Source organism: Macaca mulatta, chromosome 9 (genome assembly GCF_049350105.2).
Source record: "Macaca mulatta isolate MMU2019108-1 chromosome 9, T2T-MMU8v2.0, whole genome shotgun sequence".
In the NCBI taxonomy this organism is placed as follows: domain Eukaryota; kingdom Metazoa; phylum Chordata; class Mammalia; order Primates; family Cercopithecidae; genus Macaca; species Macaca mulatta.
Window position 1 is genome coordinate 122,775,934 of NC_133414.1, and position 11,511 is coordinate 122,787,444.

The 11,511-nt window shown below is 36.6% G+C and overlaps 1 protein-coding gene across 1 annotated transcript in view; it reads left to right on the plus strand.

Annotated features, from left to right (window-relative positions):
- The window catches only part of SMC3 (structural maintenance of chromosomes 3), a 37,827-nt gene extending 26,651 nt beyond the window's left edge, over positions 1 to 11,176 (plus strand). Inside the window, exons 19-29 of the mRNA XM_015148176.3 lie at positions 2,325 to 2,477; positions 4,430 to 4,581; positions 5,927 to 6,085; positions 7,026 to 7,133; positions 7,607 to 7,715; positions 8,233 to 8,480; positions 8,564 to 8,776; positions 9,071 to 9,262; positions 9,419 to 9,596; positions 9,780 to 9,886; positions 10,773 to 11,176. Coding sequence (XP_015003662.1) covers positions 2,325 to 2,477; positions 4,430 to 4,581; positions 5,927 to 6,085; positions 7,026 to 7,133; positions 7,607 to 7,715; positions 8,233 to 8,480; positions 8,564 to 8,776; positions 9,071 to 9,262; positions 9,419 to 9,596; positions 9,780 to 9,886; positions 10,773 to 10,844 — 1,691 coding nt within the window. The 3' untranslated portion in view covers positions 10,845 to 11,176. The remainder of the gene's footprint in view (positions 1 to 2,324; positions 2,478 to 4,429; positions 4,582 to 5,926; positions 6,086 to 7,025; positions 7,134 to 7,606; positions 7,716 to 8,232; positions 8,481 to 8,563; positions 8,777 to 9,070; positions 9,263 to 9,418; positions 9,597 to 9,779; positions 9,887 to 10,772) is intronic.
- Positions 11,177 to 11,511: the final 335 nt, after the last annotated feature.

An 11,511-nucleotide genomic window follows, 5' to 3' on the forward strand; every position in this document is an offset into this window, starting at 1 on the left:
GACAGGGTTTGTACTTGATACTTAGTTGATGTCTCTGAAATGTAATCATTTGGTATGTAGCAGGGGTTCTTAACCTTTTTTGCAGTGTGGACTGCTTTGGCTATTTGAAGCCTATGGATACTTCCTCACAATTTTTTTTTTTTTTTTTTTTTTTTTTTTTTTTTTTTACTTTTTTTCTTTTCTACAGCAAAAGCCACATTCAACACAATTTTTAATGCTTAGAATAAAATACTTTGGATCACAAAGATGTATTGGCAAGATTATTTAAAAAAATATAATTCTTTGGCTGGGTGTGGTGGCTCACGCCTGTAATCCCAGCACTTTGGGAGGCCGAGGTGGATAGATCACGAGGTCAGGAGATCGAGACCATCCTGGCTAACACGGTGAAACTCCGTCTCTACTAAAAATACAAAATATTAGCCGGGCGTAGGGGCGGGCGCCTGTAGTCCCAGCTACTCGGGAGGCTGAGGCAGGAGAATGGTGTGAACCTGGGAGGTGGAGCTTGCAGTGAGCCAAGATTGTGCCACTGCACTCCAGTCTGGGAGACACAGTGAGACTCTGTCTCAAAAAAAAAAATAATAATTCTTTAATGTATTCAAAAAACAAGATTTAGTAGTGGGTCTAATAACTACCATAAGTTTGAAGTACTGATACATGTAAACTATTTTGAGATCTGATAAGTGTAATCTAATATGAAAATAGCTCTTCTTTTGGTAAAGTCACAGGTACTAATACTACTACTGTGGTTCTTGTCCTGTTCATTATAGAAGGAAATGTTAAATCTCATTTTGAGGTTAATAAAAATAAAGATGTAAATTTTTTTCCTATTCGAATCAGAGATCTTCTGAATTTCATCTTTGGAATTCAGGTTAAGAATCCTCCAGTATATAAGTTTACCTGCCCTCAATTTTTTTTTTTTTCTCTTTATTTGTTAAAGAAAGCAGGTAAACCCGTCTCCCTCCAAGCTTTGTTTCTGTATATGTACATTTTGTTGTGGTTTTGAACCATCTGAGAATAAGTAAAACATGACACTTCATCTCTAAAATTTAAGCATGCATCTCCTAACAATAAGAACATTCTTTTGTATTCCACAGTATCATTGTTACACCTAAGAAATTTAACATTAACCTAATATCTTCTAAAAGTATCCATATTCAAGCTTTGTTTTTCTAAAATATTTTTCTATCTAGGATTCAATCAAGTATGCATGTAGTGTCTTCTCTTTAGATTCTTTAAATATAAGACAGTTACTCCTCCCTTCTCCCCACCTAGAAAAATCCAGAAAAGTTCCATTTTCTGGATTTGTCTTCTTGCTTCCTCATCGTTTATTGTTGACATGAATGTATATACTTATGGTGTCATATAATGTGTCTCATTGTTAGCGATACTAGGTTTGATCACCTGTAGATCTCTCCATTGTAAAGGTACCCCTTTTGCCCCTTTGTAGTTTAATAATATGTGAGATTATTCTTCAAGACTACATGAATGTCAGGTTCTCCCAACAACTTTACCAGTTGCTTTAGCACCTTTGTTGACTCTTGCCTGAATCAGTTATTACACTGGGAGTTTAAAAATGGTGATTCTTGAATTCTGTTATTGCTACTGCATTTATTAGCTGTCACTCTTCTGTAGAGAAGAGTCTCCACTTTTCATTTTTTTAAAAGTATCACTGTGATTCATGGATTATTTTTTAAAAAATAAAATGTGTTATTATACTGGTATTATTATTTTGATGCTCAAATTTTCCTAAATAGGGCCAGTGGAAATTTCAGGCTAGGTCCTGTGTCCTACTAATATGTCCTTATTAGTCTTCAATACTTCCTTGCTCTCTGGTAGATGTTCAGGTTCAACTGCGAGTTTTTGTTAGAAGAAAAAAACCAAAAACTGCGAGTTTTGTCTGGGCACAGTGGCTTGACCCTGTAATCCCAGATGCTTGAGAGGCTGAAGCAGGAGGGTCACTTGAGGCCGGAAGTTTGAGAACCACCTGGGCACATAGCAAGACCTGGCCTCTACAAAAAAGGTGTGGTGGTACACACCTGTCCTAGCCACTCAGGAGGCTGAAGCAGGAGGATCACTTGAATCCAGGAGTTTGAGGCTGCAGTGAGCTGTGGCCACAGCACTGCACTCCAGCCTGAGCAAGAGAGTAAGACTCTGTCTCAAAAAAAAGGAAATTTTAGCATTGAAATGCAATTTTTTCAGGGAGGTTTAAATTCTTTTCAATTCTCATTATGTACTTAAAGCCTGCAGGTTAGTTTTTTTCATTATAAGTCAATTTATCATTGAATAAAAGTTATACAGACCTATCACATATGTTTTGTTTATAGGTGACCAGGTCAGTCATCGAGGTGCTCTAACTGGGGGTTATTATGACACAAGGAAGTCTCGACTTGAATTGCAGAAAGATGTTAGAAAAGCAGAAGAAGAACTAGGCGAACTTGAAGCAAAGCTCAATGAAAACCTGCGCAGAAATATTGAAAATATCTTTTTGTTTTGTGCATAATGATATTGTGGGGAAAGAACTGTGTTTTGGTTGCCATATATAATCTTTTGTTTTTTCACATATATATTAAAACTTTGTGTTTTAAGTTCAGGGCTTATGTTTGTTTAGCTTTTGAAGACTAAAAGCTATTTTAATGATTGTTTAAGTGTTAAGTAGCTAATACCATCAAGTCACTTGGAAGAAAAGAACCCATAGAACACCAAAATACAGGTTGTATCAGGCAAAGAAAGAGGAAACTGAGAAGGATCAGTTAGTGAATTGTATAAGGAAAACCTTGGTAGTGTTTTTTGATTTTTTTCTTGTTAAATTTATGTAAGCAAGAGATAATGTTTTAAGGAAGAGAGTGAGAGGCATCAGTAATGTTACATACTGCTTAGAAGTCAAATATGTAAGGACAGGCAGTTCATTGTACTTGTGTGGTGGCACAGGCCTGTAGTCCCAGCTACCTGGGAGGCTGAGGCAGGAAGATCACTTGAGCCTGGGAGGTGGAGGTTGCAGTGAGCTGAGATCGCACCACTGCACTCCAGTCTGGGTGACAAAGTGAGACCCTGTCTCAAAAAAAAAAAGGGGGGGTGGCAGGGGAGGGTGAAAAATGTTAGATTTTACTGTCTTGAAGTTATTTGGTGCAAATTTAATGTCAGTGGAGGAAATGGCTGTCAGATAACCAAGTCTGAGTAACCATAGTCGTTAGTTCAGTTCACAAATGAAACAATTGTGTATGTGGATTTTCTTAAAATCACCATGGTGCTTTGGTATAAGACAAAAGTACTTTATGTGTGCTTTCCATTTCGCCAAACAAGTTGAAAAATATAGGTACTTGAGCATCAAGAATAGATATAAAGTTAGTGGTTTTTACTGCTTCAAGTGAAACTGGCATTTTTTTTTTTATTTTATTTTTTATTTTTTTTATTATTTATTTATTTATTTATTTATTTATTTTTTTTTTTGAGACGGAGTCTCGCTCTGTCGCCCAGGCTGGAGTGCAGTGGCCAGATCTCAGCTCACTGCAAGCTCCGCCTCCCGGGTTCATGCCATTCTCCTGCCTCAGCCTCCCGTGTAGCTGGGACTATAGGCGCCTGCCACCTCGCCCGGCTAGTTTTTTGTATTTTTTAGTAGAGACGGGGTTTCACCGTGTTAGCCAGGATGGTCTCGATCTCCTGACCTCGTGATCCGCCCGTCTCGGCCTCCCAAAGTGCTGGGATTACAGGCGTGAGCCACCGCGCCCGGCTGTCAAGAATAGATATAAAGTTAGTGGTTTTTACTGCTTCAAGTGAAACTGGCATTTTTTAAAAACTGCAGATACATACCTTCTGTGCCATCAGTGCAAGCACAGAAAAATAAAAATAAGCACCTGAGCTTTGACCTTGTAGGGGTCTGCATATTCACACTTTAAAGAACTGCCTGAATTTGGCAAGATGTTGACACAGAGTATGGGGAAATACTGAGGAAAAGGAGGATGTTGACAGTGTGTACCAGCTGTCTTCCTGTGTTTGATAATCCAGCTAGATTGAATTATTTCTTCCACATATGGCAAGAACTACTCTTCATACATAAACCCTTAACATAGTGCCTTAAGCATAGTAACAGTAAACATTTGTTGAATGAAAAGATACTTAAAAGTATGTAATATTGTTAGATTTACCTAGCCTCCTTTATGGTTTTCCAAGAATTTGTTTTGTATAGCTTTTAGTAAAACCGTATACATGTTATTCTGAGAGTGAAATGGTGGGGTGTGAAATGTTTCAAGCTTCTTTATGATTGAACGCATTTTGGGTAATACAGTTCAGCATTGTTTTGGTCCATAAATTTGAGGACATGAATGTTATTTGGGGGTAAAGAAAAGGAAGGGATATATGGTGTTGTGTCTAAAAAGAATTCAGAACATGATACATTTACCACCTGGAGATAATTTTCCTTAGCCTTGTATATGGATTAATAATGAAATTGATCAGTTGATGAACCAAATGCAACAGATTGAGACCCAGCAAAGGAAATTTAAAGCATCTAGAGATAGCATATTATCAGAAATGAAGATGCTAAAAGAGAAGAGGCAGCAGTCAGAGAAAACCTTCATGCCTAAGGTTCGTAAGTATATCTTTGGTTATAGACCAACTGTTACAGATTAATGTGGATCATACATTATATGGGTTATCCTTGAATTTTATGCTTCATTTTTGTTTGGACCCATACTTTTTTTTTTTTTTTGAAGACAGAGTCTCACTCTGTCTCGCCCTCGCCCAGGCTGCAGTGCAGTTTGTGTTCTCAGCTCACTGCAGCCTCCACCTCCTGGGTTCAAGCGATTTTCCTGCCTCAGCCTCCTGAGGAGCTGGGACTAGAGACGTGCACCACCACATCCGGCTAATTTTGTGTTTTTAGTAGAGATGAGGTTTCACCATGTTGGCCAGGCTGGTCTCAAACTCCTGACCTCAGGTGATCCGCCTGCCTTGCCCTCTCAAAGTACTGGAATTACAGGTGTGAACCACTGTGCCCAGGCTGGACCCATACTTTTGGATGTCTGCATCTGTTTCACCATTCTTAAACCCATGAATACCCAGAGTCTCCTGTTGTTGGCACGTTCAAACTTTCCACCTGCATTGAACAAATAGGCATTTGAAGCTATGACATAACTGTCTGATGGTCAGTTTTTGTCAGTAACCATTTTTATCTGAAGCACAGTGGAATTAGCTGAACATTTGATTCCATTTTGTCCAGACTGTATTAAAATTAGAAAGCAAACTTATGTGATAGTATGTTATTGGTCTCATAAACTTGACAGTTTTGACCAATCTTTTACGTAGTATAATACTGAAACTACAAAGAGCTTAAAAAAAAAACAAGATGTGCCTGCAATTGTACCATCCCAACACATTCTGACAACTTTTGGGTTTTTTTGGGATGGAGTCTCGCCCTGTCACCTAGGCTGGAGTGCAATGGCATGATCTCGGCTCACTGCAACCTCTGCCTTCCGGATTCAAGTGATTCTCCTGCCTCGGTCTCCCGAGTAGCTGGGATTACAGGCACACGCCTCCATACCCAGCTAATTTTTGTATTTTTAGTAGAGAGACGGGTTTCACCATGTTGGCCAGGCTCATCTCGAACTCTGGACCTCGTGATCCACCCACCTTGGCCTCCCAAAGTGCTGGGATTACAGGTGTGAGCCACCGTGCCCGGCAACTTTTTGTTATAGTATGCCTGAAGATTTTTGTATAGTTTAATCATGGAATATGATCTGGCCCATCCTGCCCCACCTATACTATTACATCGTATGTTTTTTGTTGCTAGAGTCCTAATTACCACATTAATAAGCACCTAATATTTGAGTTATGTTTTGTATTTAGCTCAGATCAAATATAGATTGTTTTAAAATTTTCACTATAAGTAATCCAGAGGCTAATATCTTACTAATAAACGGATAACGTCATATAGCAACGTAGCTTACAGAGTTTGGAGGCAAGCTTGCATGCTATGGAGTCTACCAGAGAATCATTGAAAGCAGAACTGGGAACTGATTTGCTTTCTCAACTGAGTTTGGAAGATCAGAAGAGAGTAGATGCACTGAATGATGAGATTCGTCAACTTCAGCAGGTAAGTACATGGCTGACTGGAAAAAAAATTCATTAGTAATTGGCTATTGTGAAAAGTGCCTTTCTTGCTAACTAGGGAAATATGAAAGAAAAGAACTGAGAAAATATTAAAATGAGGCTTGGACTTTTAATACCCATAGGAGTAAATAAGATTTTGTTTTTCTAAACCATTCTAGCTAGGTTAGGATTATACAAGAAATTTTCATTTCCTTACAGTTTAGTTAATTAGCATTACTTATTAGTTGTAAGTATTGCTATTAGTAAGTTTGAGCTTGTTAAGACTTACCATATTTATCTTACTACCTTTACATATTTAATATTTTAATTAAACATTTGAATTGATTTTTTTTTTTTTTTTTTTTGAGACGATTCTTGCTCTGTCGCCCAGGCTGGAGTGCAGTGGCACGATCTCAGCTCACTGCAAGCTCCACCTCCCGAGTTCACACCATTCTCCTGCCTCAGCCTCCGAGTAGCTGGGACTACAGGCGCCAGCCACCACGCCTAATTTTTTTTTTTTTTTTTTTTTTTTAGTAGAGACGGAGTTTCACCGTGTTAGCCAGGATGGTCTCGATCTCCTGACCTTGTGATCCGCCCGCCTCGGCCTCCCAAAGTGCTGGGATTACAGGCTTGAGCCACCGTGCCCAGCCTTTAGTAGATTTTTAAAACTGCATAGATGTAAACCACCAACACTGATTCTAAAAAATGAAAAGCAGTTAAAGAAACCGTTTTTGACCACAAGCATTACAAAAAGAGCCAGCCACAAACATTTAACATTATGAATTGATAAGAGAAAAATGAAAGTATAGGGCTTTTTTGAAGAATATAATGTATTAAACTTCATTTCAGCTCAATGTGAGCACAAGTACTACAGAGGACAGCAGATGAGCACTCTTCCTGTGTGTGAAATGTACATGCTTATGTAGACTTTTTCTTAATTCTAGGAAAACAGACAGTTGCTAAATGAAAGAATTAAATTAGAAGGTATTATTACTCGAGTAGAGACTTATCTCAATGAGAATCTGAGAAAACGCTTGGACCAAGTAGAACAGGTGTGTATGTGTTTTTTTTTTTTAAGGGCTCCTTGGTGGCCATGACCTACTGCAAGTGGTTATATCAGAGGCTCTGATTGAAAGCAAGGGCTTTGGGGACAGAAAGCTTAGTGTCTGTGGGCCTTGGGTTGGAATTCTGCCACCTAGTGTGTGGTTTTGGACAAGTCACTTACTATTTCTAAGCCTCAGTTTCTTGTGTAAATTAAATATTATCATAGTTGTTTTATATAATTGCCATCGTGGCACATTCTAAGTACTTAGTAAATGTTATAGTTTTTCAGTGGTGTTTAGATGCTTAGAAATTTTCTAGTAATTATGTCTTTTTCTTCCCTTTAATGGATACTTTAAGTATATTTCTAATTATATGAAGTATTTATATTTTTTGGTTTTCTTGAATGTTCAGACAATAGCTGTAGAAAATGTTGGCAGTCATAACATTTGAAACTAATGGAATTTACATTTTTTTATTATAGGAACTTAATGAGCTGAGAGAGACAGAAGGGGGTACTGTTCTCACTGCCACAACATCAGAACTTGAAGCCATCAATAAAAGAGTAAAAGACACTATGGCACGATCAGAAGGTGAATTTTTATGTAGTAAAATTTTGTTTACATACATGTTTTATAAAATTGTTTACTGCAGAATAAAATGTCCAAATAGGCAGAAGCATATACTAATGATTTTTTGTTTTCCATTATAAACAATGTATAGTGAATGGAATTTAGTAAGTTGACTATAAATAGGAAGTTTTTACTGAAATGTTTGTGACAATTGAGACCATAAATGATTCATTTTGTTGATAAAATATGAAATACTTGACTCAAGTTTCTCTTATCACTTAGTTGCTAAGAAAATAACTTTAGTTTATAAGCATTAACATTGAATAATGAAAATTATATATTTGAGTGACATATATATACTTCTAATTTTGTACTGATTTAAGTGGTTCATAAATGTTCACAGATAATTTTAAACACTGACAAAAACCTAAAACCTATTTTGGTAGGTTTGATCATAAAAATCTTTACTCAAATAACGCTGTAACACTGGCTTTAAACTAGATATTATAGCCTAATTTTGTTTTTCCCCCCATCTTAGATTTGGACAATTCCATTGATAAAACAGAAGCTGGAATTAAGGAGCTTCAGAAGAGTATGGAGCGCTGGAAAAATATGGAAAAAGAACATATGGATGCTATAAATCATGATACTAAAGAACTGGAAAAGATGACAAATCGGCAAGGCATGCTATTGAAGAAGAAAGAGGAGTGTATGAAGAAAATTCGAGAACTTGGATCACTTCCCCAGGAAGCATTTGAAAAGTACCAGACACTGAGCCTCAAACAGGTTGGTTTTAAAATTTGAAGTCTTGTTAACAAATTGCTTGGTATGTAAATTTATTTATATGAATACATATTTTCTCTTTTTAGTTGTTTCGAAAACTTGAGCAGTGCAACACAGAATTAAAGAAGTACAGCCATGTTAACAAAAAGGCTTTGGATCAGTTTGTAAATTTCTCAGAGCAGAAAGAAAAGTTAATAAAGCGACAAGAAGAGTTAGATAGGGGTTACAAATCGATCATGGAGCTGATGAATGTACTTGAACTTCGGAAATACGAAGCTATTCAGTTAACTTTCAAACAGGTATGTTTTGCTTTGTAGTAAAAATATACACAGGACAAAAGCTTCAGCTCTTACTCAGTTTGTAAAGATTTTAAAGCTTTTTTCCTCATTAACAGGTGAATCTAATACATGTGAACAAATCTAACATATAGGTTTACAGTAACTTGAATGTTTTACACAGCCTTTAGAAGGATCCAGTCTGTTATCCTTGTTAAGATTAAAAAATAATTGGTAGCTTTTAAATATTTTACTTGTTAATATATAATTCTACCTAAGCAAAATTTATATTTCAGTCTTTTTTTTTTTTTTTTTAAGGTATCCAAGAACTTCAGTGAAGTATTCCAGAAGTTAGTACCTGGTGGCAAAGCTACTTTGGTGATGAAGAAAGGAGATGTGGAAGGCAGTCAGTCTCAAGATGAAGGAGAAGGGAGCGGTGAGAGTGAGAGGGGTTCTGGCTCACAAAGCAGTGTCCCATCAGTTGACCAGTTTACTGGAGTTGGAATTAGGGTAAAATACCTTTATATTCCATTTTCCTCAGAGCATTACCATAATAGAATTTATAGTATCTTTTGCATATCTGATTGGTGCATTATATGCAAGTTACTTTTGGAAGATGGTGGTGGTTCTACCCTTTAGGATATTAACTCATGTGTTTATTCTTAGGTGTCATTTACAGGAAAACAAGGTGAAATGAGAGAAATGCAACAGCTTTCAGGTGGACAGAAATCCTTGGTAGCTCTTGCTCTGATTTTTGCCATTCAGAAATGTGACCCAGCTCCATTTTACTTGTTTGATGAGATTGACCAGGCTCTGGATGCTCAGCACAGAAAGGCTGTGTCAGGTACAGTTCAGTACAGTTTTGGTTTTGTATTTAACAATAAGCTGGTAATATTTGCTGATACAATGTATGAAAAAATCAAACTCAGGCAGTTTTGAATTTTAATAAGAGTAAAGATAGTTGCTTTTTAAATTTTCAGCTCTGCTGAAAAGAGAAATTTGTTAAAGCACTATTTCCTTTTTACAGATATGATTATGGAACTTGCTGTACATGCTCAGTTTATTACAACTACTTTTAGGCCTGAACTGCTTGAGTCAGCTGACAAATTCTATGGTGTAAAGTTCAGAAATAAGGTAATTTTTTAAGTTTGTAATTAATTTGTTGAATTCTGATTTTATGTTAAATAGTGAAAGAAAACTTAGAAAGTCTTTGCTTATCTGATGTCTTTTTAAAGAAAAAACTTTTCCTTCAAATAACTATGAAGTTTAGCAGTGGTTTATGGCATTGCATTCGTTTTATTTTCATTGGCATTAGCAAACCATATCTTTCTATCCAGTCTATTCAGTGCTTCTGTAATGCACAATCTTTAACAATTACATATGTTCATTTGTATGGACTGCATAGCTCTTCCTGGGTGTCTTCCCAACCTTAACATTATTGATGAAATAGCAAAGTAATAGAAAGTGAACAAAAGGTAGTTTAGATGTTTAGGCATGGTATTTCTTCAGAGCATTAAAATACATATTTTTTAAATCCATGCATTGAACAAACACCACTGTAAATAAAGGTTTTATAAGTCAGTGCTTCAGAATTATTTTACTTCATATGTAAAATATAGGTGATAGGCTGTGCGCAGTGGCTGACGCCTGTAATCCCAGCACTTTGGGAGGCCAAGGCAGGTGGATCATCAGGTCAGGAGTTTGAGACCAGCCTGGCCAGTATGGAGAAACCCTGTCTCTACTAAAAATACGAAATTAGCTGGGCATGGTGGTGTGAGCCTGTAGTCCCAGCTACTTGGGAGGCTGAGGCAGAAGAATTGCTTGAATTTGGGAGGCGGAGGTTGCAGTGAGCCAAGATCGTGCCACTGCACTCCAGCCTAGGCGACAAGAGCAAGACTCCATCTCAAAAAAAAAAAAAAAAAGAAAAATTTAAAAATGTAGGTGATGGGCTGTATATATTACCCTATACAATGCAAACAGATGTATTTAACAGATTTTGTTTTTAACATTTATTCTTCAGGTTAGTCATATTGATGTGATCACAGCAGAGATGGCCAAAGACTTTGTAGAAGATGATACCACACATGGTTAATTGGAAAATACTACCTACTGGTTTGGGAGATGTGTATAGTAATGATTCTCATACCCAGGAACTGTGAATTTAAACCTAAATATTTGGCCATTATTAATAGTTTTCAGACTTAAAGCATCATAGTCCTTTTATATTTGTCTTTGTATTTTATAAGATACTCTGTAATGTCATGTTTGTACTTATAGTTTAAGAATTTTATTTCCTGTACAACTTTTTGTAAAATGTCCTGCTATTTTAAATCTTTTGAAACATGCTAAATATTCTTTCCTAATTGTTTTATCACTTATACTGCCTTTTTTATAGCTTCAATTAAATAATTGGTTTATGACTAATTTAGTGTTTTATGTGGCTTTTCATTTGTCATAGTCTTTTCCAGTGAGAACACTAATCAGATTGGATGTAAGGCCTCATTTTAACTTAATCACCTCTTTAAAAGGCCTGTCTCCAAATACAGTTACATTTGAGGTATTGAGGGTTAGGACTTCAACATGTGAATTTGGGAAGGGAAGCACAAAATCAGCCCCTACCAACCATAGTATATTTATCATTGATATATTGCTATCAACTAAACTCAAGATTTCATTCAGATTTGACTAGTTTTTCTACTAAGGCCCTTTTCCTTTTGTAGGATCCCACAGAGGATACTACATTACATTTACTTACATCT